The 27,293-nt window shown below is 42.3% G+C and overlaps 1 protein-coding gene across 10 annotated transcripts in view; it reads right to left on the reverse strand.

The window, feature by feature from the left end:
- Positions 1 to 11,707: 11,707 nt before the first annotated feature.
- The window catches only part of MACROH2A1 (macroH2A.1 histone), a 48,042-nt gene continuing 32,456 nt past the window's right edge, over positions 11,708 to 27,293 (reverse strand). For 5 of the 10 annotated variants that reach the window (XM_087754235.1, XM_087754233.1, XM_087754234.1 and 2 more), the window contains 4 exons: positions 25,984 to 26,083; positions 20,433 to 20,522; positions 17,080 to 17,254; positions 11,708 to 12,445 (listed from right to left, as the gene is read on the reverse strand). In XM_087754235.1, coding sequence (XP_087610361.1) covers positions 12,280 to 12,445; positions 17,080 to 17,254; positions 20,433 to 20,522; positions 25,984 to 26,083 — 531 coding nt within the window. In that variant the 3' untranslated portion in view covers positions 11,708 to 12,279. Of the gene's footprint in view, positions 12,446 to 12,698; positions 12,813 to 17,079; positions 17,255 to 20,432; positions 20,523 to 24,400; positions 24,492 to 25,983; positions 26,084 to 27,293 lie in introns of those variants that run through there. The other 5 variants (XM_087754237.1, XM_087754236.1, XR_015703986.1 and 2 more) reach the window with 4 other exon arrangements.

Here is a 27,293-nt window from a genome sequence, read left to right on the forward strand (position 1 = left end):
TGCTGAGATTCTTTGTCTTGCTCCCTCTAAGTTTCTCTTACCATCTCACAGGCACCAGAGGCGGGGGGCGAGTGCCTCCAACACCACCAATGGAGAGAACTTGACTTTATTCTCTCTCACGTGACTCAGCTCTTTGTACTGATGTGGGAAAGATCTGGACAAGTACCAGAGACGCTGGAGAGAAGAAGATGCTCTGTAATGCACACAGTAAATGGGATGGTCAAACGCTCCGCTGTGCTTTACAAACTACCATTAGATATGTAGGCGGCAGGATGGCCAAGTGCACCAGGCCTTCATGTAGGAGAAATATACTCTTAATCCTTACCCCTCTCCTGTGACCAACCTACCAGGTAACTGGGCAAAGTGCTCCAATATAAACTCGGTGGGACAGAGGCTACTTGTTATTTTTAAGTTGCGTATAAGGTCCCATAGAGACAGTAATGACAGTGCTGTGGGAATCCTGCTAAACGCTATTGGCTTTGGCCTGGGTTTCAAAGGACGGATAAGCAACAGCAAAACGATAACCAGAGTAACGTGAACTATTCCAAGCGAATGATTTAGGGAAAAAACTCACATATGAATTTACTGGGTAAAACATCTGTCTGGAGAGTCTGGGATCTGGCTCATCCTATCGTCACATTCCTGGATGCCCCTCGCTTCTCTAGGAAGAAGCTAGCAAAGTGAAGAAAAGGAAATCAAAAAGTTAATCTCTTGCCTAACTAGTAGCTATATCTTTTTACCAGCTTAGCACTTCTGGGCCATATATCCATGTAGGAACCCCAGTTGTACTTCTTTTTATGTGTATTGACTTAGTGGAGTGCAACATGTTAAAAAGTTCACTTTCTCCTTTATACGAGTCTATAAAAAAGCTCTTAAAATGGAGTCATAGGGTTTCAATGAGACAAATGAATGATCAGCTGAGACCCAACAGTCCTTTCCGATGGATTAGGTGCTTTAGTGTGAGAAATTTTGAGATGCTAATCAGCCTGGAGAGTTTTCATGCCTCCAGGACTATGTAATGACACAAAATATTGCAATGCCTCCAAGTTATAATGGAACAGGAGAGTAGGATGCAGTAATAGGTATCACTCATGATATTCAATTCCAGTTAAAACTACGTTTTCAAAAGTCTCCAGGCAGCAGAGATTTCTTCTGCGTTTATGGGAATTTGAGTAAAACTAAACATATACACACTAGCCTGGAAATTTTTCTAACAGCTATTTGGACACAGTAATGTACAGAAATAATTGTAAACACATGCACAAGTAGATCAGTGTGTGTTTTCAGTGCCTGCTTTTAGGAGAAATAACACATTAACATATTTTCTGAATTTTGCAAATGCACTGCAAAATTGCAGCTCAATAAACTTAACTTTATGTGTTCTTCTAAACTGATGACACCAGTATAATATCAAGATGTTTTCCAGTTGGGATTTAGGAAGCTGTAAGACATGACAGAAGCGTTCATAATAGGACATTTCAGCACACATTTTAACTTGCACAGAGCTGATCCAAAATCAGGTCTCCAGCAATGAATGTATCTGTTTACAACGCTTGCTGTGGAAGGGATCGATCCCACTGCCAGAGTAGTAAAACACACATTTGTTGCAATAGCACAGAAGCAGGTCACAGTTTACCAGAAGGAATCATTTACTGTACAGAGCTGTTACATTTTCTTTCTATACATTTGGAAATTTTGAGTTACGTCCTGTCACTTACATTTGCAGGCATGCAAGTGTTGTGTTTATATTCCATGTTGGTCGCTGAGATAGCAAACATGATCAGTCACTGAGAAAAGAAAAAAAAAAAAAAGCAGGATATTTCCTCTGCATGTTTTTCTAGGAGAGGTATTGCTATTTTGGGAGCTAAAGAGCAAAACTGAAGTGTCTGAAAACTGTCCCCAGGATAGCTCTCTACAGGCTTCACCGAGCATGAAAAGGATGCACCTGAGCTAGTGTTGAAATGGTTAACTAATAGCATGGGGCCAGGAGATCAGCATTCATCCCTGGCACGACTGCTGCAGGAACGGTGCCAGGAACCAGTAGCTGAAAGCCTCACTAAAAACAACAGGACAACACTATTAAATGCCTGGAGTCTTAAATGGTTAGTAGTTTGTCAAGGTGACACGCTTGTGGTCTCTGTTGAAGTGCAAGCTGAGACATATCTGTTATTTATAGAAATGTGTAACCAATGCAGTTTGTGAGAATTTATATTGTCGTTACAAGAACAAAATGTTATCTGCATAATTACAAAGTTATATTCTGATAGGGATTCTTATTTAAGCCTGTTACATGCTCCAGCAAAGCAGAAAATCCCCAACTGAGCACCGTTAATAATGGAGCATTAAGAATACACTGTTTTCTTTTCTTGCTTTATATACATCTATTTATTTTTAAAACAACTCTTTTTTGGTACTTTCTAGGATTTCTCTCCCGGGTGCTGGAGAGATCTTTTCCCTGGACCTGGCTACGAGAAAGAATGTCTCTAGAGCCTTTTCTGGTAACATTCCCTGTGCCTCGCTGGGACCAGCCATCTCCCTCCCACCACAGTCTGCAGCAGGGCCTGGGACAGGGATTTGGGTGGGCGATGGAGCGGGGGGAGTTTGTCAGCTCTAGGGGAAGTGCATGGCCCAGGAGAGGCTGATAATGTTCAGAGATTTCTTTCTGTAAGGATTAAGCTGAACTTTCTTGTGGAGAAATTAATGATATGATGCCAAAGGACTAAAATACTTCTAATTTCCCCCCCAGCAATCTCATTAGTAGAGTCCAGTGAGGTGGCCGTATCCTCAGGGATGTCCCAAGCATGGACTCACACCTAGGCAGTGCCTCCAGTGTTGGTGGGGATCTCCTGGGAATCCTCCTTGGGGGCTGAGAGGGCTTTTCGGGCTGTGCTGATAAGCGACTGCTCGGGAGGCTCCACCACCAGGATCTGATGGCCTCAGCCACCTGAGCCTGCGGAGTGCTGGGCTGCAGCACTCCTACCCTCTCCAAACCCGGCAAGTAAAGGTGCAGCACCATTGTGTACAGACCTGTGATGAGTTTGGGAACTATAAAATAACGCTCTTAGACATTAAAAGGGAAGGAGTGGGAAGCCCACAAAAGGAAATAGGTGAGGAGGAAGGCAGGAGGGAAGGGCAGATGGGGTAAGTCCTGGCAGTAAGCCTTCCTGGAGGCAACCCCGCTCCCTGGGCAGAACCTGCCTGGCTGCTCCTTCCACTGCTGCTGCTGCTTATGCACCACAGATGCATTGGCAGAACAAACTGCCAATGATAATAAAAAAGATGGCCACTATCGATCAGGCTTTGCTTATTGAGCCACTGGGAATTTGTATCTGGAAAAGTTGTGGAACTGCTCCTCCATTTCGTGCTGTGTCTAGCTGAGGTATCATGGTCAGACAGCTAAGAGGGGAGCAATCCAAGGAACCTGGTTTCCTACAGGGATTCCTGCACTGCGGAGTCCTGTAGTTGGAGAATGGTTTAGCAGGCTAACCCATACCTACTCCATTTAATGCAATTTCCTGCTAGGATCCGTGGATGCATCTCCCCATGCTGTGGGAAATGAGCTTGTCTCTCCAGTTTTGTAAGGTGCAGCAGTAAATTAAGCAGTGGAAAAAGGATACAGAATCAAGCCCTGTCCTGGGCTGTGCACTTGCAGAACTGGTGAGTGTAACATTAGCATTAAGTGGCTTTATTATGGACACGTGCGCACTTGGATTGAAAGGCCAGTGGCTAGACTGAGCAAACATTTAGTGCGGATGGGAGGAGGGAAAACATCTATTTTCTTGTGCCAGTACAAAGGATGACTAATTACACCAGGAACAGCTGCAGTGCACTTGAAACTGTAGAAGACCAGCTGATTCCTACCACGCTTCCCCAGCCAACTGGCAACACCTGAGTGCTGCCAGGTAAAAACCAGGCTCTGTGCTTTGTCCAAGTCATTAGAGCTCCACTTGGAGAGAAGTGAGCGAGGAACAAGCTTTGCTTCACTGCTTAAAGAGTTCCTCAAAAAGAAAAAAAATACCTGGAAGAAATATTTCAGTCCAAAGTAATATTTACTTGGGTGCTTAAAACTTTGTAAAATGCCCTGAAGGTCACAAGCCATTCATCCTGCTGTGTATTTCTCTTTAAGAAGGTGCTTGTAAGTACTACTGGAACACATGTGTGATGAGGGGTTGCCATGGCAAACAGGTTTTGGCACTATTTAAGACGGAGTTTTATTGCGCAGCAGAATAAATAAGCATGTTAAAGCCACATACAGTAACTTGTTGGCACATACATTAATGCTCCCAAGGGCTGCAATAACTTAAGCACCCTCCCTTTAAACATTCTTCAGCGTTTTTTCTTTTTTATTGACTACATGCATTTAGTATTAGGGCTAGGAATGTCCCATTTCCACCCCCTTTTGAAGTGAGTAATTGAGGCAAAAATGGAGGACTGTCTAATAAATCATAAAGGGGCATTGTGCACAGACAAGAGGGGCAATTTTCCCTTTCCTAACATACATGAGGATAAGCCAGCATGAGACCTGGCTGTGTACTAAATCCTGACTTGCTCCCCCTAGACATAGATTGGTGTGTTTGTATTTCTGATGGAGCCCGAATAATCAGAAATAGTTTCACACCATTTTCTGCAGTTTCTGTCTTGCTCTTTTGTGCCAAGCCAGTCTTCCACCACGTCACAGCAACAAGCTAGTTACTTCAGCTTTAGTCATTTTATGAACCACCTGTTCTGTTCCCAGTTTGGCTCCCAGTTCACACCAGTGAGTCCCGTCAGGTCTGGAAACACTCCCAGCTTCGAGGAAGTGCTGCAGGGAGGCAAGAGGCAAATCTGTGCCTGTAAGAGGGCTCAGGTTTGTGGTGCTCTTAAAGGTGAACATAAATTACGCTTTATAATGAAAGCTCTGGTTTAGGAAGAGTTATTAGTGTATTAGGCTGGGCTTTATTAGCTCAGAGGTTTTGGAGCCATGTGGGAGGTGTGACACTGGCTCCCTCTTCTGTGGGAAGCAGTAACTTTCCTGGTTTGGAGAACTTCGAAGCCGCCAAAAGCAGGCGAAGCCCACAAAATCTCCCCCATCCCCTCCCACCTCGGAGACACACAAGCACAATCAGGGCAGAGGTGGGCAGGTAGCCCCCGCTGTAAGGCAAGCGGCACGGCTGCCTGCTCCCCGGGGAGCCTTCGGCCAGGGCCGGCAGTAACTGTTTCTTGTTAAAAACTGGGGAATGGGCGAGTGCGATGGACCTAATTCTCTTTGGTTTATTGGTGAGTAAAGAAATGACGGGAAGAGCGACACAAAGTACATCTCACCCTAAAAGAAGACTGCAGTCAACGCTGGCTCCCATTGTACTCGGAAGAAAAATCTGTTTTACGTATTCCCTGTGGTTTTAGAATGAAAGCTGTCATGTATTTTCCTCTTAGGGCCCTTTTTGCCTCTTGCCCCATCGCCAAGATAACCCCAGAGCCTTCAGCGAGGCTTGGGCCCATCTTCAGAGCTACTCGTCTCTCCTAAACTTTCCTGTACACTCAGCAGTTGCTGAAGCACGCTCAAGCCTCACGGAATAGGGGAGGAAAAAATAAAAAAGACTTGATTATTTTATGAAACATGCATGTTTGTAATATTGCATACTGATAGGTTCATTATGAATTACAATTTGCTGAATAAGAGAATTCACAAGGGAGGGATAGTGCATGGAGAGAAAAGGAAGAAAAAAGGAGGGAGGTGATTTTTATGCCTGTAAATGTGTCTCCTGGGCATAACCGGAGTTGAAGACCTACCATTTCTTTCTAGCTGTTTGGATTTGCTTGCAATTAAAGCCTAGTGGGGCTGTCAGGGGCTGTTGACAAATATATTATAACCAACTTAGGTTAAGCGAAAGTTACTTAAAATTAATCCATCCCTGCACAATGCTCCTGTTTAATTTCAGAAGAATGTTCCAGGAGGAATAAGTACAATCCTGACCGTGTTCGGAGAACCTCCTCAAGGTGGAAATTTGCAAATAGAGCTACTGTAGTATGTAATGAGAAGCTGCAGGGCTTTCAATTATCCCACATAGTCTGTCTCTTTGCAACTTGACTGACAGCTAATTATGCTGGTGCCATTTTTTTGGCGGTGGAATTTAATCTCCCAGATGGAAAGCAAATCAATCTGCCCATCGCTGCAGCTGAGGCATACTTTGGCTCAACTTTAATTTATTCTCCTAAGCCTAAGAAGGCTAGTCATCTCAAGGTACAAAAATATCAAATTTCTTCTGTTAACCAGGCTGGTGAAAAAGTGTGGAAGAGTTGGGATTTCGCAGGCTACGCTGTGAAACGTTGTCGCTCCTTCCTTTGTATTAGGAAAGAGCAGCAGCATCTCCCCTTGATTCCTGTTTGTGGAATCTGACAAGGAAGAAGCATTTATGAGCGGGTTGCTAGTGATAATGGTTAAACATGAGTTGTGGAGGCATTAAGTAGGATTCTATGGAGGAATGAGCTAAATCTCTGAAGAACTCGACACGGAAAGGAATCGGTGGCAATTTTCAAGCGCTTTAGCCAGTGTGCAATAGCCCGGTTCCCATTGGGTTTCAGGCCAGGGATATAAATACAATCCTTCTACTTACCTGCACTCTTCAGGCCTATCAATTATGCTGCTCCCTCTGAGTTGCAGTTACAACTTTAGGTATTACTGTCCTCGGCAAAACCATCGCAGAGCAGAGTATGTCACTAGTTATCACAGGCTACAGACCTGATCTTCAAGTACCCGGGCACCTGCAGCTCCTGTCAATGCTATTTTTCAGGCTAAACCCCCCAATTTTAGCTAGGATCAAGGGGAAGGGAGCTCACAAAAACTTGGTGTTAATGAATGCTGGAAAATCGGAGCCTTATTTTTCTGCTAACTTTTGCTTGCTTGGCTAACACTGTTTCAGCCTGCATATGGTACCTCTGTTTTGTCTCTGTGTTATTTTCCCTTTTGGGGTACTTTCTCCAAATTCTTAATCTCTCAGGTTATTGGATGTACGTACTCTGTTTTTTGGCGAGTTTACGAATAGAAAGGTTCTTGATTCCCCTTTTTACTGAAAAACGCATTTCTAAAAGTGCTTTGCTCGTACCGAAAGAGCCTGATTCCAGTCTTCTCACGCTTGTATGAAAACACAGCCATTTTACTGACTCTTCCTTAGGACATTTGGAGGCTGAAAGATTACAACCTCTCCTATCTAGCTATTAATACCTATCTTTTTATATTTTCATATTATGGTTATAATTATGGTTGATGCTGCTCCTAATAAGCCCTTGAATGACACTTTATAATTATGATGAAACCTTGTACATGGAAGCGTTTGTTCCTGACAGATCTCTGGAGACCAGATGTTCTGACACTGTCCCATCAGGGCATCCATTCCCATGCTGCACATTGTATTTCTGCAACGCGATAGTCAAGAGGGAGCCTATGCAATGGCCTCCCAATTTGTAGCAGAGGAGAGATCATTCCGTAGATGATCGGAGCGCTAATTAGTCCGTCGGAAGAATGATCAATACCTGGGGAAAAACAGTGCAGGAGCAACCGAATGTGGGCTTGGAAAGTACCATCCCGTGTGTCTTGTAGCTGACGTTTGAGGTTATAATGCCGCTTAAAGATGCTAGCTGCAGGCATTTCTTTGAAAATGTACATGTAGCAAATGGAAATCCAGCATAATCTGGAAATAACCAGCTAAATGGAGCATTACGAGGAAACCCACCGTTCTCGCCAGAAGTCAGACCTCTCTTTGTAAAGTGCTGTAAAATATCGGCATGTCCTCATGGCTAGAAAATGGGACCTCTTCCAGCGTGACCTTGCCAGCAGGGCTTGCGTTGCCCAGGGGATGAGTTTCAGAGCAGAGCTGTAACAGTAAGGGGTGAAGACGGCCACCCCCTTCAGGGCGGGGACATGGGCAGGCAGCGAGGCGCTCCGGCTCGTGAGGTGGAAGCGATGGTTTGGACTCGGTACCCGCTGGCTATCAGCACTGCCCAGGAGGCAATGAAGTACGCTAATGGGGAGGGACCCTATTTAGTACACGGGCGGCCGCGTTAGTGGTCAGTTTCCAGGTGGTTTAAGATTTATTCATCTAAAAGTAGATTATTTTTAAAAATAAATCCATCATTTATTAGTCTTAAACAATTAGAACAATTATGTGCTCTTAATTATCCTAGAGGTTTAAATACTGATGACGGAGTGTACAGCGGAAGACCTAAGACCTCTGAGCCAACGGCAGGGACTGCAGTGCCACCCTGCCATCGCTTGTCTGAAAGCGGGGGCAACGGGGTCCCCGGGCTGCAAACAGGGAGCAGGACGGGCAAAGTCTCAAGCGTGTCTCTGTGCCTCCCGTCAGGGTTTGTTCGTCCTCGGCCACCTCACTTCTACGGGTGCCCCGATCTCTGTTGCAGGGTGGTGTACCTCAGAATTTGCCAAAACGCTAAATCCAAACTTCCAAAAAGTTGACATTCGGAAAGGAGTTGAAGGAAATGCAGCAGGATTTGTTACTGAATCTTAAATTAATTGTGAAGTATGGAGGGCTGCTTTCAGTGGAATGTACCATGAGCCTGAAAGTCTAACCTGTCCCTCAGTGCACTCAGCATCCAGGAGACACATCCGCAGTACTGTTAGCAAATAATCTGCCCTTCCCAAGTTGTCTTAGAAAAGTGAAGTTTACACAAATGTTATTCGTTGCTCCCATTTTTCAGGATTAAAAAAATGGACTTCAGGAAACAAGGATTCAAAGAGGTGGATGCGCTACGCCGTGGTTATGAATTCTTCCTCTTGGTGGGGGGAAATGACCCCAAACTTGCATTTTTGCTTAGTTCCTCTCCGGGGCAGAGAGATGCTTGTGTTGACAGCTAATTGCAGCTACAACCCAGCCTGGCAACCCGACCGTGAGCGGGGTAGGATAATTATACCCGCTCAACAAATCACACGGGCTGATAACTTAGAATGAGAAAAGCTTCGGGAGGAGGATAGGCTGTGAACTCAGAGGCAACTTCTAAAGTTACAGAGTTTGATGCACCCTAAGGACGGTATTGCCATGAATTTTCTCTTCTACTGTGGAAAAAGTCAGTGGGCTAAAAGCAGAATATTAGTGAAGAGCAGGGTTTGAAATAGTGAATTGAAAATGCTATTGGCCACAAAATGCTTTTAACCTTTTAAAGTTCTGAAACAGTTAAAGGGAGAACGTCTATTTTAACTGTTGTTTTCAGATAAGATCCATAATGGACTCATCAGTAAGAGAACAAGCTGTAAAGGCACTTTCACTGACACTTTCCGCACATGGCCTTCCCAAAGTGTGATCAATTTATTTTTTTGCAAACGGAGCTTGCACATTCAGCTGCAACAAGCAAAATGCTAGCGGGATTCCCAAAGTAATGTTGTCCTGGCCGCAGCACACACGTTAGCAGGAATTTCTTCTCCCGTTTCTCTTGTTCTGTGTGTAACCCGATATGTTACTTTTTAGGTTCTTGAATGTACGCCATGATCTACACGGGCTGCCCCATGTGGCCAAGTTCAAACCTGTTGGGGGATCTCTGGCTTTCTGGACAGAGCCTGCTGGGTTTCAGGACCTGGGAGCAGAATTCTTCAGGCTGCGGGGGAACACTGAGGGAGAGGCAGGGCTGTGTCGGAGACGGCTCGCTCCTCCTCCAGGCACTCACCTCGCCACGGGTGTGGTGGGGACCAGGTCACTGGCCGAACGGGCTGGGTCAAAGCGACCGGCTCATGATACTCTGAACACGCTGAGGCTCCATGGGCTTTTGGATGAATAAGAGAAGAGGAGGATGCTCCCGTAGTTATACAGGAGAATGCAGTGATGCCCCCGTGAGACCAGCTTCAACGCTGCAAATGGTTTTACGCAGGAGCAAAACATGGTCCATGGCTTTGAGTTAGAATGAGAAGAGAGACTTTCTGAACGCTCTCGGGCTGTGGGCCTGCCCGCCGTGGGAAGCAGAGCGTTCTCCTTGTTCAAGACAATGTAAAAAAAAAAAAGCCTTGATAACTGTTTTTGGTTGCACTGGGACACGGCGCTGAGCTCGGGTTCTCATCAGGTGGGAGATGTTCATGGCCCTTTTTTTTTTTCCCCCCAAAGGACCTGAATCTGAGCAAAGCAAATGGCACATCACAAGCAATCCCAATGACGTCGATGGAGCTGTTTATGGAGGCAGCAGCTGAATAAGCAGATGAGATGTGAGGCCAGAAGAAGCAAGTCCATGTGATTGAATTACGACACAGTTTGCTTTGGGATTTTCTAGTTGAAAGACAAAAGCTGGCCCTCCAGCATGGTCTGACAGTGTAAAAGACAGATTTATTAAACGCCATTGGAGGCTGTACTTTTAACTACTTTGAAAATACTTGTGGACAAACACATTTTTTTTCTGTTGCTGACATTAAAATTTTGAGACTTTAAAAAAGTGAGACTTTACACAGCATAGTAAATTCCACAGTGCAAAGAGACGACAAGGCTGTAATCTGTACGCTCATTTTGATGTGCACATTCCTTCTGTGCTAAAAATCCCCTTTGTGCTGAAAAAATTAGGGCCCTTCTCCCACCAAGTGTTTCCTCAGGTACCTGCTCATCCCTGCTTTTTTCTATTTTTCAATCCTTTTAGTGACACCTAGTGACATTTGTGGAAAGTGCAGGTTCAGTTTTCTTCCTAAGAATCAACACAACTGCAGTAGCACCCGCTTCACAATTAGAGGCTAAAGTACTGTGCCTTATTTCATTTACTGCCGCTTGAATGGCCGTCTTTGAAGAATGACGCCAGATGCATTTTGGCAATTTAAAAATTTGGAGTCCGTAGTATGGTCAAACAAGTTATGTATTTGAGGCACAAAATTAATTTACTCTTTCCTTCTTATAACTTTGTGTATGTGTTTAGAATAACAGATTTTAAATTTTGTCTTCTGTTGCTGCTGCTGCTGTTCTTCTACGGCGCTCCACTTGAAAGCTGCAAGTATCCGGACTTCTACACAAAAATCCAAACTCTTGGAGGAGCTTAAGTTACACATTTTTAATATTTGGTATTTGTGAGCTTACTGAAAAGTCAGTCAGGTTTGGTCCGCTCATTGCTCTGGATCAATCCAGAGTGGACGTGAAGTACTCTTTCATCGGCAAATGAAGTTTTCAACAGAGATGGAAAACGTATGCTTACTAGCTAGAAAGTGGGCTAAAGACTTCAAAGGAAGAGCTTCCTCTTCAGAGCGAGCATTCATATGCAATAGCTTTTGAACGTGTAACCTCTTCTTTCGCAAAGTACAAAACCAAGGGGCTTCCGTAAAGGTTTATGTTGGTATGGATTTCAGCTGTGAAAATGATATGGCAACCAATACAAACTGGGCTCATAAATACAAAATACAAAATGGCTTCAAACAGGCCAATATTAAATGACTGGAACTAGTTCAAAAAAACCTAGGCCTTGCTTGATCTAAAAGGCTTCAACCTCCCAAACGAAAGAGCCAATTAAGTCAGATTCTTAACAGGAAGATCTGAAGCACCAACCGGAAAGTCTGAACGCTCACCGGGAAAAGAGCCGACTGTGAGTGTCGCTGCGCACGCACCCAGCCAGCCTGCGCAGGTGAGAGGCCCAGCACCTCCAAACACATCTCCAGGCCGCCACTTCAGATCTGGTGTTTTATCATCCCTCTCATAGCTCATGTTTCAGAATTTAGAAAATGAAGGCTTAAGGGAAAAATTAATTCAAGTACACCAACAGCACCAGTTCAAACATTTTACTAAATCAATTCACACGATTTCAAAATTGTAAATATAATTAAGGACAACAGGGTTTCTGTATTTTTTCTTCCAGATTTATCAATAAGACAATAAACAAACACAAATTAGGTTTATAGCATCTGTTCTTTTAAAAAATGAAAGGAACGCCACTCGATGTATTGATAAAGCACCACAACACAGTTACAAAATAGGGTCGGCCTGTTTCTTTCACAAGTAAAAGACTACATACTCCTAACGGCTTTCTGCTTCAATCCATACTTCATTAAAATAAAACTATAAAATCTCCTAGATTACACTAAGTTCAGACGATGCCTGGTATACAGTGCATTAACAGCAGTAATGCCAACTATCAGTGCCAACATAAAACATTTTAGAAAGTAAAAACAAAACAAACAAAAAAACCCCCCAAACAAAACGAAAAACCAACAAAAACCCCACCTTTATTCCCCTAGATGAGCAAAATTTAAAATAAGGGATGCTCTGCTTCACAATGAGTTAAGGACCGGGGAGGGCGATGGGCAGAGGAGGGGGCTGGTGCTGTAGCTTTCTAGGCTTAGTTGGCATCTAGTTTGGCCATTTCCTGCACGTATATCCCTATACTCTCACTGTCAAAGAGCACGAAGTACACCGTCTTGATGGAAGAGGACATTGTTGACACAAAATAGCTGGAGATGGCTTTCAGGATCAGCTGAGCAGCCGTTTGCTTTGGGAAGCCATTTCTAGAAGGAGAGACAAAAAAAGAAAGAAAATCAAGACTTGCTGAACAAGCTTCTGATGGTATAACCTTGCAGGGAATGCTCAGTCTTTTCTCTATTGCAGCACGGTAAATAAAGCTACAAAGCCAGTGTTTACAGTCTGAATTAGAAGCTACAAACTTGTTTGTTTAGGCAAGACTTAAAATGGTCAAACAGAAGAAAAGCATTCCCAAAATATGAACACAGACTCCACACACATTAATGGGTTGAACCTTACAATATCTGATGGGTCAGTTATTCTCATTTAACAGAAAAGTAAACCAACGTCCCGTCAGCCCAAAGTGTTCAGGAAAGCAGCATATACGCTGAGAGTTGCAGAGCCAAACCCATCCTGAAAGCAAACCAACCATTAAAGAAAAATAAAAAGGGAAAGAGAACTTGATCTAGAAAATGAAGCATGAAAAGACACACAAAGTACAAAATGGTTTTACCACTATTAATGGTTAATAATATACCACAAAATTTTAAAAGTTACTTGTACAGCCTTGCTACAGACTGAAAAGGAAGAGAGAAGGAGTTCTAGCAGTTTGGTAGTGAGAAACACCCCCGACAACACCCTTACCATTTCAAAGGTGGTAGAAAAAGTGATGCAGGCTGAGTGAAGGTGAGCAAGTCTGCTCTCCTGGGTCACAGTGAGCCTTGCCCAGGTGATGGGGTCAGTCTAACTGGACTGGGCTGAGGAAGCCAAAGTAGCTGTGTCAGGGCTGAGGACAGACTTCAGGGACCTGATGGCTTTTCTAAGCCAACCTCAGCAACACTTCCCACATTCCTTACATCCTTTTTAATTACAGGCTGATTCAATGTAAGTATAGTCCTAAGAAAAATATCTTGAAAGACATCTGCTTGGTATCACCTGGAGAGATTTGAAAACCAGAGGCCTTCCTACTCCTCTGGCAATGCCTAAAGAAGAGGCTTCTGCCTCCTTCTTCTGCAGAAGCCACAGACAAACAGAACAAACCTTGCTGCTTTCTCAGATGACAAAACTGCGCATGACTGAATGTCAAAGCTCAGTCCCTAATCTGGGAACCCTTCTTACAACATTTTTCCCATTTTTATCTAGCAGCCCTTGTCTGAAAGTTTCATCTAATCTTAAAACAGATCAAGCACAAGTAGAATGGTCTGAACAAAGCCATGACCTGAACTCTGAGTTTCACAGGTCATGGCAAACTCTTGAAATTACACCTGGTAACTACTTCGAATGTGGCCTAAGCTTTGCTGGGGTATTACTCATGAAGCACTGCTGCCCACCCAGACCGTGGTTTCGCCCCAGCCAAAGCCTGAGCACTTCCCTAGCCGCAGGGAAACGTGCTGCAGCCATCGGCCTGAAGGTGACGGGACACGATCGCTCTGTTATGAGTAGGAACCCAAACAGAATTTGACAGAGCCCGTTGAACATCACCTGGTTGCTTGACATGCACTGACAGACATACAATGATCAATACTGCCTGTTATAAAGCGTGTACTATCAATACTACTAATAATTTACAGGTTACACAGCTGGCTGAGTTTCTCAGGCGTCTCCTCAGCAATTTGAAGAAGCTGGGCTAAATTCACCTCTGGCACTAACAGGTGCAACATCACTTAGCATTTGCTCACTGAAGCACCAAACTGGTAATAAAATGCTGTTGTACTCTCCCTCTCATTACATGCTGCAAGACACAAAATGAGAAAGGCAACTGCCTGTGTCGCAGCCCGCTTACTGTGCATTACCTTACCATAAAATATACTCTGAGAGCAATTCTGTGGTAGTGCTGCCTGTAATGTGATATTATACATGCCGCCTGAAGATAATGCTTGTGATATTTCAAAAAAGATGATATGAAATAGCTCATGCTGTTTTTTTCTTTTCTGAAAATGCCCAATTTTTACTTTTACTGAAGAAGAAAAAAAAAGGAAAAAGCATTGGGGAAAAAACCTTGTACTCTTCCAAAGCCAAATGAGCTGATCAGGGAGAATCAGCTGTGTGACAAGTTAATCAACTGAGAGCATAGTTTTGACACAGGAACTACTTCCTACTGTCAGCTTACACAGAGGAAAAGACACAGACTCAGCACGCCTCCGCATCTGATCACTTGCTAGTTACTCATGACTGCTGCATCCTGGCATATATTGAACAGATCTTTGAGGAATTTTGCTCCCGAGCAGGAACTGTCATGCAGGCCAGCATCAAAATCAGGGTACACACCGTTTCTGAATTGCTCACGGGGGACTCTGAAATCATACAACTGCCACTTCAGTAGCGTTCCAGCAAGGTGGTCACAACAGGGCAAATGAAAGAAGAGCAGCCTGGTCAAAGGGAGGCAAGCACAAAGGGAAGCCAATCAAAGTGAATTGTTTAGGACCACTCTCCCAAAAGCAAGGGAAGAGACAGAGCAGAAAAATCAGAAGAAAGGTGCTGACCCAATGGCCACGTGTGGGCTGCAAGAAACAGAAGCCTCTTGCGTCAATCTACTGGTCTGAGTTAAATGCTTGTGAAAAGGCAGCCAAAGACTTCAGCCAAGCTAGTGTCAATTCAGATCAAAGTCAGAGCCTCGGAACGAGATCCCTACTCCGAGGATGATCTTACGTTCAATCCCTAACTCTCCTTTCCCTGTTCTCCTGCTGGCCCTACCAGACTGAACTCCAGGCTACCTTTGTACAGCACCCAACTTGAGCATCTGGCCCACTGAACGCTATAAGTATGCTATTTTATTTCCCCCCGTGATTTATTTGAACTGCCCTCATGTAATCCCATTCCTCAACTATAAAAGAGAATGAAACTGTTTATGTGGGTTTATTGGGTGATGTCTGCTTGACAGATGTCCGTACTAGAATAGCTGCGTACATGTGGTGTCTTTGGCATTTGTTGTCTTTAAAAGCTTTACTTTTTTTTTTTTAACGCTTCTGACTTCATAAAAACAAGTAAAGAGTATTGTCAGAATATATTCTGTTCTCTCCCAAATTAATTTATGCTTGAATATCTCTAATTAAGAGAAAAAAGGGAAAACACACAACCTCATGTATTTCTCAAGGCCTCTTGATTCCTCTCCATCTTTTAAAAGCACCGCTTCAACTGACTTGAGTGAGAATGACGTGCACATGCCAAGTTGAGAACTTAGCCCCAGATCTTGCCTGTCAGTTACCAGATTTCACAACAGAATGTGACTCTCATGATTATTCAGGGTTTCACCACCTTCCAACACCAATCAACTACTTGCAACAAGGGTTGGGAATGGTTCTTTGCTGGGAGGTATCCAGAAAAGAAAGGGCTCTGTGGAAGATACTTTCCATAGTCTCACTTTAGGCACCTCCATAACCAACTCCACAGTCGCTCTGCCGTCCATGGAGGAATACAGTTTCTCCTGAAGAGCAATTCAGAGCTGCTCTTTGTACTGACTAGCCTGTGAACCTGACAGCTAATTCGACGGGTTAGTATGAACCCTCTGCTTTATTTCTCTCCCATTCCACAAAGTTTGCTCATGTTACCTCCCTAAAATGACACCCACGCAAATAACCTTATTTGGAGCTTTGTCTGATGCAAGTAGCTTAAATTTATTATCCTAGTGAAACTTCTGTTTCTTTACTGTCATTCACCCAAAAGCTCAAACAGCGCTTCCTGCCCTAACCCACAGAATATGCAGGAATTAATCTAGTGTTGCAACACGGCACAATGGGAAGGATATTCTTGCTGTGCATCAGCCAACTTCTTTCATGGCAAATTCAAAAGGGGTTCAGGGTTAAATACACAGCGGTGTAATTCAGCCTAGATTTGGCCCTTGGTCTTCACACTGAGCCAACATTATGGGCCAAGTGTTCCCAACCTCCCTCCCCACCCCAAACCCAAGAGCCTCAGATTAAAAGCACAGTCCGTATTTAGATTCTGTGATCCAACCTTCAAAGGCACTGAGCATCCCCTAAAAGCCAAAGGACCTTAACTTTAGACTTTGGCTTTCAAGAACCTTGGCAAAGGCTTTTAAGGCCTTGTTTTTCTGAAAGAGTCCCATGATGTAAACTGTACAGAATTCAGCTTACGATTTTGGGCGAAAGCTTGAGGTGACTCTGCAAGTCCTGAGAATTCCACTTCAGGTTTGCTGCTGAAATGAATGCTAAGCCATGTCCTCTGGCCATCCTGAGACATATATTCAGTCTGTTTATTTATGCACTAAAAATAGGTGTAATAGATCCCTTTTCTTCATGTTCTCCTCCACATCCCCAATTTATATGAACAAATCAATAGTCTGACAAGTCTTTTAATATCCTCTTAAAAAAAGTTCATTTTATGCTCTTTAACTTATTTGCACACTTTAAGATCCTGCAGGGATCACTACTAGATGTGCCAAAGTTGAACTAGTATTCAGGAGAATACTGCAGGCTCCATGCAGAGCTTGAATGAAGCTAGAATCATAGAACGATAGAATCGTTAAGGTTGGAAAGGACCTCTGAGATCTTCGAGTCCAACCTGTTAGAAGAAACATTTCATTCAGGGAACTAATCTAAACGAACAAGAATAAAGCCAGCATTGTAGCAATGGGTTTTGTACATGATAAGGGACTGGAACACATGAGATGGCACTTAGAAAACGTGACCTGTTTGGCATCGGGTGTGTGTAACAGCCTTACCTGCCACTGCCAATTGAAGGAAATGCAATTGATTTCAGCTTCTTTTCATCAGCCAGAGCCAAGCAGTTCTTCACCGTCTTTTCCAGCAGCTCCTCGCATTTGTCTGAGCCCCAACCTGGGCTATTACAGTGGATCACAAATTTCGCGGGCAATCCGTGGCCAGCACTGACAACAGCTAGTAAGAACCGAAAGCGAAACATAATTGTTTTCCTCCTCTTAGAAGAGTGCATATGTGATTAAAATAGCAAACAATTGACAGACATTCCTTTAGCCCCTGTGAATGTTTTAGATTACAAATCACACAGCCTTAAAATATAACAACATGATTACAGAGACTTTGTATTTTCCATTTCCAGCTGCACTTTGCTGTGGTAATTTATAAATCATAGCTATAATGGAGCTTATTTTAGAGAGAGCAAGAATTCATGGCTGACATCAAAGCAAACACATTTATATTGGGGATTGTGCAAACTTGTGTTAATGTGTAAGGAGAAAGGCGAGTAATCTGTTAGGATGCAAACCCGTTCACGGGATGATCTTGCTTTGGTTCAGTTTATTGTGGAGCTGCAGTCAGTGTCAGGATGCTAGACAGTCACACAGAGCTGTGACTTGTGTGACCTTCAGCTGCTCCTGCTAAACACAGTTTGTTTAGCTAGCTTCTGATCACGCTGCAGCCCAAACTGGATCTGTTCAGAGCTATCAGTGCTCTCCAGACTGGTAAGGAAGGCTAGAAAAGAGGTGAATGAAGATTTTTGCTTTATCTCCAGGTTTGTTTCTGAGTAACTGTAAAGAAGGCATCTTGTGTGATTTCAAGACTTTGGGCCTGGTCTTATTCGAGCTTTTTTGAGTACGGGTCATCCAAGACCACTTAAACAACGCTGGTTTTAGTTTCTCTCATCTACTCTTGACAGACGGTTGGAGAGGATGCATTTATAGATTCACAATGTTCGATTCACACTGTTTATATGCCAACAGGCAAGGCCTTGTATGTACAAAGAACTGGAGAAGAATGTTTACCATGCTAAACGCATATTATCACCACGATACTACCACGGATGTGTGGGGACTAAGAGGCTGCAGCACAGCCTGCCTACAAACTACTGACAGCCAGGGATTCTCCCGACAAGAGGCCTTCTCTCAGCAGGAGAACACGTTCTGGGTTCACCACTTCCCATCACAGAGCAACGACAGACTGCGCTCTGCCTGCCAGAAAACAGGATGAGAGGATCACTGCCATTTCTGAACCCACAGGTCTGTGGTTGCAATTAAGAACTTGTAACTTTGGTTTGTTAAAAAAAAAAAAAAAAAGGAGGGAAGAAAGCCACCCTACTCACAAGCTGAGGGAAGAAAAACAGCTAGTCGAAATCTCACAAGAGCATACACTGACCCTTCATAAAGAGCCAGCCCCCTAACACGCATGCTTTGGAGTATAATGATGCGCAGCCACAAAAGTGTGGGTATAAAATGGCAGCTTATGTCTTCAAAAACAATAATAAAAATACCAATAATTTAAAAAAAAAAAATCGGGTTTGTAAAGGTGCTTAGAGGCCAGAAATCCTCTACTCCATTCTGGAATGTTTATGAGGCATTTTGTTATTTAAGTATAGTAGAAATAACTCTTGGAGCACAATCATCACATATGGATACTATCCTGTAGCTGCTGCAGGAAAGAGAAAATAGACTTTGTCATATGGCACTCTGACCAGAGGTTAATCAGAAGATACATTTCGAAGGACAATGGAAGCACAAGCATTTATGTTCTTATGGGTTTGTAAATTCTCAACATGTTGAATAACCTCAGTGTTAGGCAATGCTAATTTGTCATAATGTGCAACTAAAACGTTGGCAGATTCAGAATACATCATAAATCCAAGAAAAATCTATTAAAAGCAGCTGACATATCTCTAGTCAGATGTGAAATGTGGATAATATCTTCATCCTGAAATAATAAAATACTGCATTGATACGCATCACCAACTTTAATATTTCTCAGGGGGTGTTTTCCAGGGTAGTCATTAATTAACTCATTAGGATTCTGTTGAGGACAACGGTTAATTACCAAAAGCAGTTGTCCCTTACTTCAAATGCAAATGCTCTGAAAGGGGAAGTACGTTCTGCTTTTGCTGTAGAAAAAGGAAGACAGAACCATGGCCATGTTCTGTGCTAGCTACAATTATATATTCTAGGTAAGGATCCCGGTTATCGGTAGATTAAAGGGACACCCATATAATTGAGAAATCTGAAAACTGGATATCCGTATGATTGAGAAATTGGTGTGTACCGATTCTTCTCTGGAGTGCTCCAACAAGGCCCTGACAGCCAGTTTCTGCCAGTGTAGTGCAGAGCTCCCCACGGGGCAGACTGCCGAGCCGCCCCCAGATCTGAGGGATGCACTGATGGCTGAGAAAAAAATCTTTTCTTTCCAACTTGCAATCTATTTGTAAGCAGTTTGGTCTGGGCTGATAAAGAATACTGTACAGAAATAAGCAAAAAAAAAAAAAAAGTAATTGATTCTACATATTTTTGCAGAACAAGAATTCAAGAAAAACCTATTAAAAATTTTAAAAAGCAAGGGAAAAAAACCCCACATTAAGCACCAGAAGTAAACAGTTGTAATTTTTCCTGTCAGAGCTGAAGTCTTACATCTCCTCTTCAGCTTTAGTCAGAATTCCTTTACAAAACTGTGCACACTGTATTTATTTTTATAGCATAAACACAGATGGCAGAATCAGCCTTCTATATGAACAACATGTATCAGCAATTTCACAGATGGTGTAAAATTATATATTGTCATTACCAAACTTTATTACTCATATAGTAGATTTTTCTCAGATATTACATAAATTTTGATAACTAGGCATCAAAAAGTCATAAGCTTTTATAGTGATGATTTTGGCACTGATTAAACAAAGTACCCAAGCAGATGCTTAACTTTAAGCACGTGCTTAAGTTCAGTGAAAGTCAGCAGCACTTCAGCAAAGCAGATGTTTAAGAGAGTTGGACTCAATTGTTCTGAAAAATAAGCATCTCATTAATTGCTCTTCTGAACTGTGCCTTTAATAATCAACATTCATCGTGTATGCGTGTACCTGTGAATAGACTGATTTTACTTGTACTATTACATCACTACACCATTTCCCAGACGCTTTGGTATAGGTTACTTCAGGTGCAATGTGTGTATTTGAACTTCGGAGAGTACAAATATCACGTAACCCATAAAAGTTGTCTGCAGACAGCACGAACCCAAGCGTGGTACGAGGAGCTTGGCTGGCTGACTGCAATGAAGGCTGCCGCCGACAGCGAAGCCAGCGCCCAGAGTTTTGTGTGCAGGTGTCCGAAGCGCAGAACCTCACCTCCAGCTATGTCCAACGGCCCGTTCTTTTTGCGAAGCTCAATGACAGCTTCCACAAACTCCTTGCCGCCTTTCTTTTCCAAAGTGCTCCCTGAACAGAGAATTGTTATTTTACTCCTCTGATCCCAGGTTTCCACAGCAGGCATGTGACTCATCATTATTTTTTATTACAGCATTCTAGAGTTTTCTGCCCAAACATTTTTTGGGGACTGCAAAGTAAGATCTAAACCTTTTGGGACTTCAGAATTAGCTAGTCATTAAAAACAACAACAACAACAACAAAAAGAAAAAACCAAAAAAGACAACCCTAACAACCCAAAAACCTCACATCGGTATCCCTTGCTAACATTCTCAGACTCCGATTTTAAAGTCAAAACATCTGACATGACATCCCTACCTCCTTCCTCATCATGAGCATCTGTTAGTGTGAAATGTTCCGGAAGAATGCGCTAGCTCAAGAGTGGTCGAAGGTTCACAATTCCTTCCCCTGAGATTCATTTCCCCTCTCTCTTACAAATTGTTTTAAAGAGCCATTTGCCACAATAAGAATTTGAAACTCACCTGATCTTGGTCCCTGACCCCAACAGGTGGCACCAGGAATGAAACAGTCTCGTGAGTGCAGCGGGCTGCTTTACTTGGTAACTGCCCAGCTTGTTGAGCCACCTTTAACCAAGAGGAAGAGCCTCAGAAATAAGGAGAATCTCTAAGGAACATATTCCTCCAATGAACTTCTCTAACTACAGCTAAGGAGCCGGACAAAGTCATTCTGGGAGGAGAAGAGCTGTGCAGCGTTTCAGGGCAACCAAAAGGTATGCTGTTTACAAAGGCAGTCCATCACTAAATGGTTTAGATCTTATTTTGCAGCTCTGGTTTTAAATATTAATATAAAAAAACAGCCCAAGAAAGCATTTTCCTAACTACATAAGCATCCCACATAATTTTGCGCTGTGCATATTAATTATAAAGGTAAATAAGTAAAAAGCAGTGATATCATAAAGGCTCTGATTGAGATATTACTTTGAAAACTGATTTCCAAAAATTCAGAACTAGGATCTCTAAAGATCTAGACATTTATCGGTGAAACCCCTTACTTTCACTGATGAAGAAAGAAAAAACGCATTTTCTGATGGAAGTGCACATACTGTATGCTCAAGGAAGCAGAGCCCCTCCTCCAAGATTCAGTTTACTAAATCGGGTTATAGCTCTAACAACTAAGAGGACTGCAAGATGCTTTTGTTTTGACACCAGTGCTAAATTGCTTCCAACATGAAGATTAAAAGTTGAAAACAATGCATTTGTTTGTTCATTCAAAAACTGACTCTGCCTCTATTTTGCTATTGGCAGTTTATTGCTTTTGGGGTACAAAAGCTGAGGACAATTAAAAAACGTACGCCTTCTCTATTGCTTTTTTCATAACCAATTCTCACTGGGTGTTTGCCAAAAGCTGGACTGCAAGGTCAGCCTGCGTGGGTCCGTGTGTAATTTGCTCTTTGCGCTCATGTAAGCTTTTTTAGATAAATACTTTGGTCTAAGTTTATTCAGACAAACTCCTTGCTAAGAATTTTCTGAAACTCAACGTTACCTATTTCTGTGCAACTGAGCGGAAAGCACCATCTTACATATCTCTTAGAAAAGACAGTAACGGCTTTGTTTCTAGCAGCAAGGTGTTTTAGGATCCTGAGAGGGCTAGGAAAGGACAGAGCTTCTGCCCCAGAACGGAGGCGCCTGGAGATGCGGTGCCCTGCAAAGGCAGCGATGCGCCAGACAGCAGGACACAGTGCCCTTTGCTGAGCCGGCCTGGCCGACACCGCGTCTTATAAAATCACCCTCACAGAGGAGGGATGGGGAGGGAAAGAAAGAGTCTTCCAGTCTAGTTACAGTCTTGTTGTATGTATTTCCCTATCATTCCTATTTATATTTGTATATATTCCAGTTATATTCCCCTTGAGTCCATAAACTCAGATCAGTCCTAAAACCCATGACATTCATAATCCTTAATTTCTCTTCTTTCAAGGGGAAACATAATTAAGCCTTGTGCAGAACCTAGGAACAGAAAATATCTATTAAGTAGGTCATTTCTTTGCCATTGCAAAGCTGTTGTACATTTAATGGAATTTAGCCTAGTTTGGTTTAATTCAATCCAGAAGGATCAGCTTTTTCCCTTCTACTGGGAATTAATTTATAATTAAAAGCGATGAACGACCCTGTTAGTTTATTTCACTGAGCTCTCTTCTTGCAGATCTGGTACAAAGAAGAGCAGAAGTAGTATTTGGTATGAATCAGTGAAGTTTTCTGCATTTACTCCTCAATTATGTTCTTCTTCTGATTAATAGTGAGGGTTTATATTAAAATTATATTTCAGAACTATGTTGTAAATGAGCTTCATCTGGGAAAGGACATACTGTATTTAACCATTTCCTACTACATTAGCAAGTTTCTTGATGGAAGTCTTGCTTCACAGCTTCAAGGTTAGTAGCTTATTTGCTCACAGGCATAAATATGTGTCACTCCCATGAGAATAAGATCATTATCTCATGCTTTCCAAGCAGGCATTGGTATCAGTGTTGAAAACAGCGTTAGCAGAAATTTAGGCTCTAAAATTCTCAGTGTAAGCCCCCAGTACATTTAAATTGTTAGGGAAAAAACCAACAAAAATTAAAAAAAAAAATTTAGATGGGTAAAAGTTAATCATCGGAAGCTAAGCATTTGTGCACTTCTATTCTTTCTTACAGCAGTCAGAGGCAACAGGAACCTATACTAAGGAATGAGCAGTGCAGCTCTGAGACACAATTTTCTTTGTAGGGTAGCAAAGCATTTCTTTGTCAAAGGGTAGGAGACAAGCACGTCAGCTAAATGAGTCTGACAGACTTTAGAAGCATATTCTTCAGATACAGGGTATTATGACACTTATCTTAATGTCTCTGCATACTGTTTAGCCAGCCAAGTCCCAGCTGTTCCTGCTGGCTATGCAGGGCTACATCTGTCTGCCTGTTACTCAGACAGTCCCTTCGGAACAAGCGGGTGGTGTAGGACACGCCAGCTCTGCAGCAGGACGCGTGTCCCTCCGAGCCGGTACTGAAACAGGGCCTCGGGCGTGGAGGGAGACCATTCGCATAGCGATGATGAGGCTAAGATGAGATGTAGAACAGAGGCTGGCGTCAGGTGACTTTTTTTTAAGCATGGTGGGTCATCACCCTTACCAGCAACTTCTGTATTTGGCCCAAATTCTGATTTGCCTTCTCAAATTACCAAGGCAGTTCAGTTAAAGTACTGCTACCCTTTTACAAAATCCTTCAAAATACTGTATGCAGAGAGGGGTATTACTAAGAGAAGAGTTACTCAGGGGAGTAATACTGAATTAAGACGTCTGTCATGTTTTCTATCATGCCTTCTCTCATAGGTGTAGCTTAGATGACCGACTGCCTGAAAAACGTATGTAGCGTCACTAGCCGTGTGCCTGTGGGTGTGAGGACCATTTATCAGGGCTAGGAAGGTACTCGGTCCACAAGGTAAAATATGAAAAACCTAAACAATCTTAAGAGTTCAGAAAATACAGATGGGCTAGATCCAGCACGTCAGATGTGAACATCTGAAACTTGGCATGGAGAGGGTGTACTGGAACCGGTTAGAAATCTAAAGATCAAGACTCAAACCTTATTCAAAACAGGCATTTAACATGTCAAACAAACAATGCGGTAATTCATTTTCCTCAGTCACATGCCTGCATTGAACGTACTGTTCCTGCACTTCAAATTTTGGCGGTGCATTCTATTGTTACTTCTGAAAGTCTGATTTGGTGATAAAAACCAAAAACGCCTACTGAGTTTGCAATTATTCATTTCTTTTTTTATCAGGCAGGACTGCTGGAAGTGAGAAATGAATGCAAATCTGCATAGCTACAACAAGCTTGTGGCTGCTGATTGACCATGCACACACATACAAACTCCGCAGCACTGAACTTTCCATTACCTACTTCACCACCGGTGTAGAAGTCAGAGTTTGTCGGGTGAACGACAGCATCACTGTCGATCGTGGCAATGTCAGCCTGTACAACTTGCAACTACAACAGGTAAACAGATGTATATCAACCACGTTGGACAGAGACCCAGCACAGGCTCTACATTTACACATGTACCAACGTCCATATTTTCCTACCTTTACATCTCCAAACCTTGCGCCAAAGGAGTATGCTGAGTTGTGTGTGCAGGTGTGTGTAGAGAAAGGGGTGTAGGGAACAGGAGGAGGAATATTGAGTATGACATGATTGATCAAATAAATGTTAAAATGACAAGTCAGAGCAATCACATGAGATCATTTCCAAAGTTTTAAAATCAGCTAATACCCCATTTCACTTTGCAGAAACCTAGAACAACCAGTTCCCCACAGAGCATGACACTAAAGTATGGAATCTGTTTAAAAAAAAAAGAAATTCAGGATCATCAAGCCAAACAAAATAACTAGTTTCTCCATTTTGTCAGCGTCAATAAGCTGACAGGCACTAATCTTCATACGTACAGTGATTCATCGTTTTGTTTCTAAAAACGACAGTCTCCTTCACATGGAGGAAACCATGCATTTGCAGACAGGGTTGTACTGAATTTGCTTCAAAAAATATAAATTGTCATTCTTATATTTTAAAGGTAAGGCATATTTTCTAATTACGTGTTGGAATGGCTGAGGCACTTGTAAAAATATACATACTTCTGAGAAAGGCTGATCTAAAAATTAGCCTTCTTAAATCTTTTTCTTGTTAAATCACTTGTGTACATTCCCATAGGAAATGCAGTAGTAGAAGAATTAAGGGTTGTATTCCGTTAAGGAAGTTTAACAAAAGGACAGCAGCAGGTGTAATCAAATAAGAAGGGAATGCAGTACGTAATGCATGAAAGTTAATTTTTCTTTTACTTTTGCTGAAGAACAGACTTCTGTTGAAGAAGGATTTTTTTTTTTTGACAATCTGGAACAAGATAGAAGCTTTAAAAGCGATACACCATCTATGACAGTATCTACAAGTTCGTTCTTGGTATAATATCAGTATTTGTTTTCAGGTGAAAGTGACAGGGAATAATTGAAGCATCATGGAAACAAATTATTTGACTGAATTAAACATGAAATCAAGGTAGGAAAGATTGGGGGATAGTTAATTATTTAATCATTCCTCTTTAAAAATTTTATGCCTACTCTGAATATCAGAAAAAAACCCAAGATTGCAGTTAGAATGGAGAAACTGCTTATTTTGAAAACAACCTGACAAAAAAGTATTTTAGTCCTCAAAGTATCCAAATAAGAAACCCCCCAAAATAGCTAACAGTCACATATGATCATTATGGAAAAGAATTTAAATGATTTAAGTGAAATCAACTTGAAGACTAGCAATAGCTGCAAGTATTTAGATTTGGTGAAAAAGTATTTTGAATATAGTTCTTCAACAACACAGAACCTGCAAGATTTGAATTTCTGCTCTTATTAAATGCATGAAGCCCTAGAGAGTAAATTCTGGGTTCCATAATTTCCATGTGACCGTTAGTTGTGTCAACCCATGCCCCATTTACCTAGGTCATCTTTAAGGTCAATGTCAGCATTGGTAGGATTGATAATGGCCTCCACCTCGAAGCCGGCTAAATTACTGATTTCACTGTGAATAAGGTTCAGCTGAAAAGAAAAGCATGAGGTGGGAAATAACAGGACAGCTGGGAAATCACAGAGAAGCTGCAGAAAAGTGAGCTTTGCAACACAGATGGAGATAGCATCACTGCAAACAAATATGCAAAATAAAAGGCAGGTCATAAAGGAGGGTTATTATAAAAAAAAATTCAAACACAAGACTCAAACATTGTTCGCACTGGGAGGACATGAACGTACCTACTAACAAGCTCCATTTTGGTTTCACGCTGACCACTATTTGGGATTCTTATTTTGGCATTATAAGGGGCTATTTGTTTCTCCTCGAAGTCGAGATGAAGGACACCCTAATCATTTCTTAAGCATCAACTACAGGAATGTGCCACAACCATTCAGCACTGAAACTGGATAAAAGATGCTGCTCCTCCTTCTTTAAGCCTTCTTTAAACCTTTTTTAAACATGTGCATATCTTTGAGAAAGCACACACTTGTCTCCCGTGATTCCTCCACCCTAACAAGGGGACATATTTCTTTTTCTTTCCTTATTGGTGGTCACCATATTCTGTACTGCAGGCACTTCAGTTTTCATTTGCCCAGTTCCACTGCCTTTGTGAACGGCTGGTGAAGTACTGTAAGCAGGCACTATTATGTGCTTATTGCTTCTAGTTTTTATTTTATTTGCTTTACTTCTTTTTGTCATTTATGAAGACAGAGATTTTAACCCCACCCACTAATGCCCATTAACTCCTCTCATTAACACCCATGTATTTAAAGCGCGCTTCTCGATTGCTGTCTGAATCATTACAAAATCAGAAGGATTTCTCATGGGCGTACAGTAAGGCAAGGAAGTTAGCACAGATATCTAGAGATTAACCTCACATCCACACTACGTGCTCTTACAAGAATAAAAAGAATTCATGAAATATGAGGAAGGGTGGATTTCAACTTCTAGCACCACATTTTGAGCAAGACTTACAAACTAATATATAAAATAAGAAGTCAATGTAAAGACCAGCAACAGTAACAAACTCATCCTGCCATGCCATACTAGTGAGGATGTTTTTTTGGAAGTGGTTTGAGGTGTAAAGCGATAGTACAGTTTGCTTACTACTGACAGTTTGAGTGTCTCATCAGAGTATGTGACCCACACCACAGAAACAACTCTGTAATTTGAGGCAATTTGATGCGAACGCCAACCTTGGCAAAAGTCAAAACTGCAGTATACTGGCAGGTATGTGAG

The sequence above is a fragment of the Nipponia nippon genome, unplaced genomic scaffold (genome assembly GCF_047370975.1).
Source record: "Nipponia nippon isolate SJK-2023a ecotype South Korea unplaced genomic scaffold, ASM4737097v1 scaffold_17, whole genome shotgun sequence".
In the NCBI taxonomy this organism is placed as follows: domain Eukaryota; kingdom Metazoa; phylum Chordata; class Aves; order Pelecaniformes; family Threskiornithidae; genus Nipponia; species Nipponia nippon.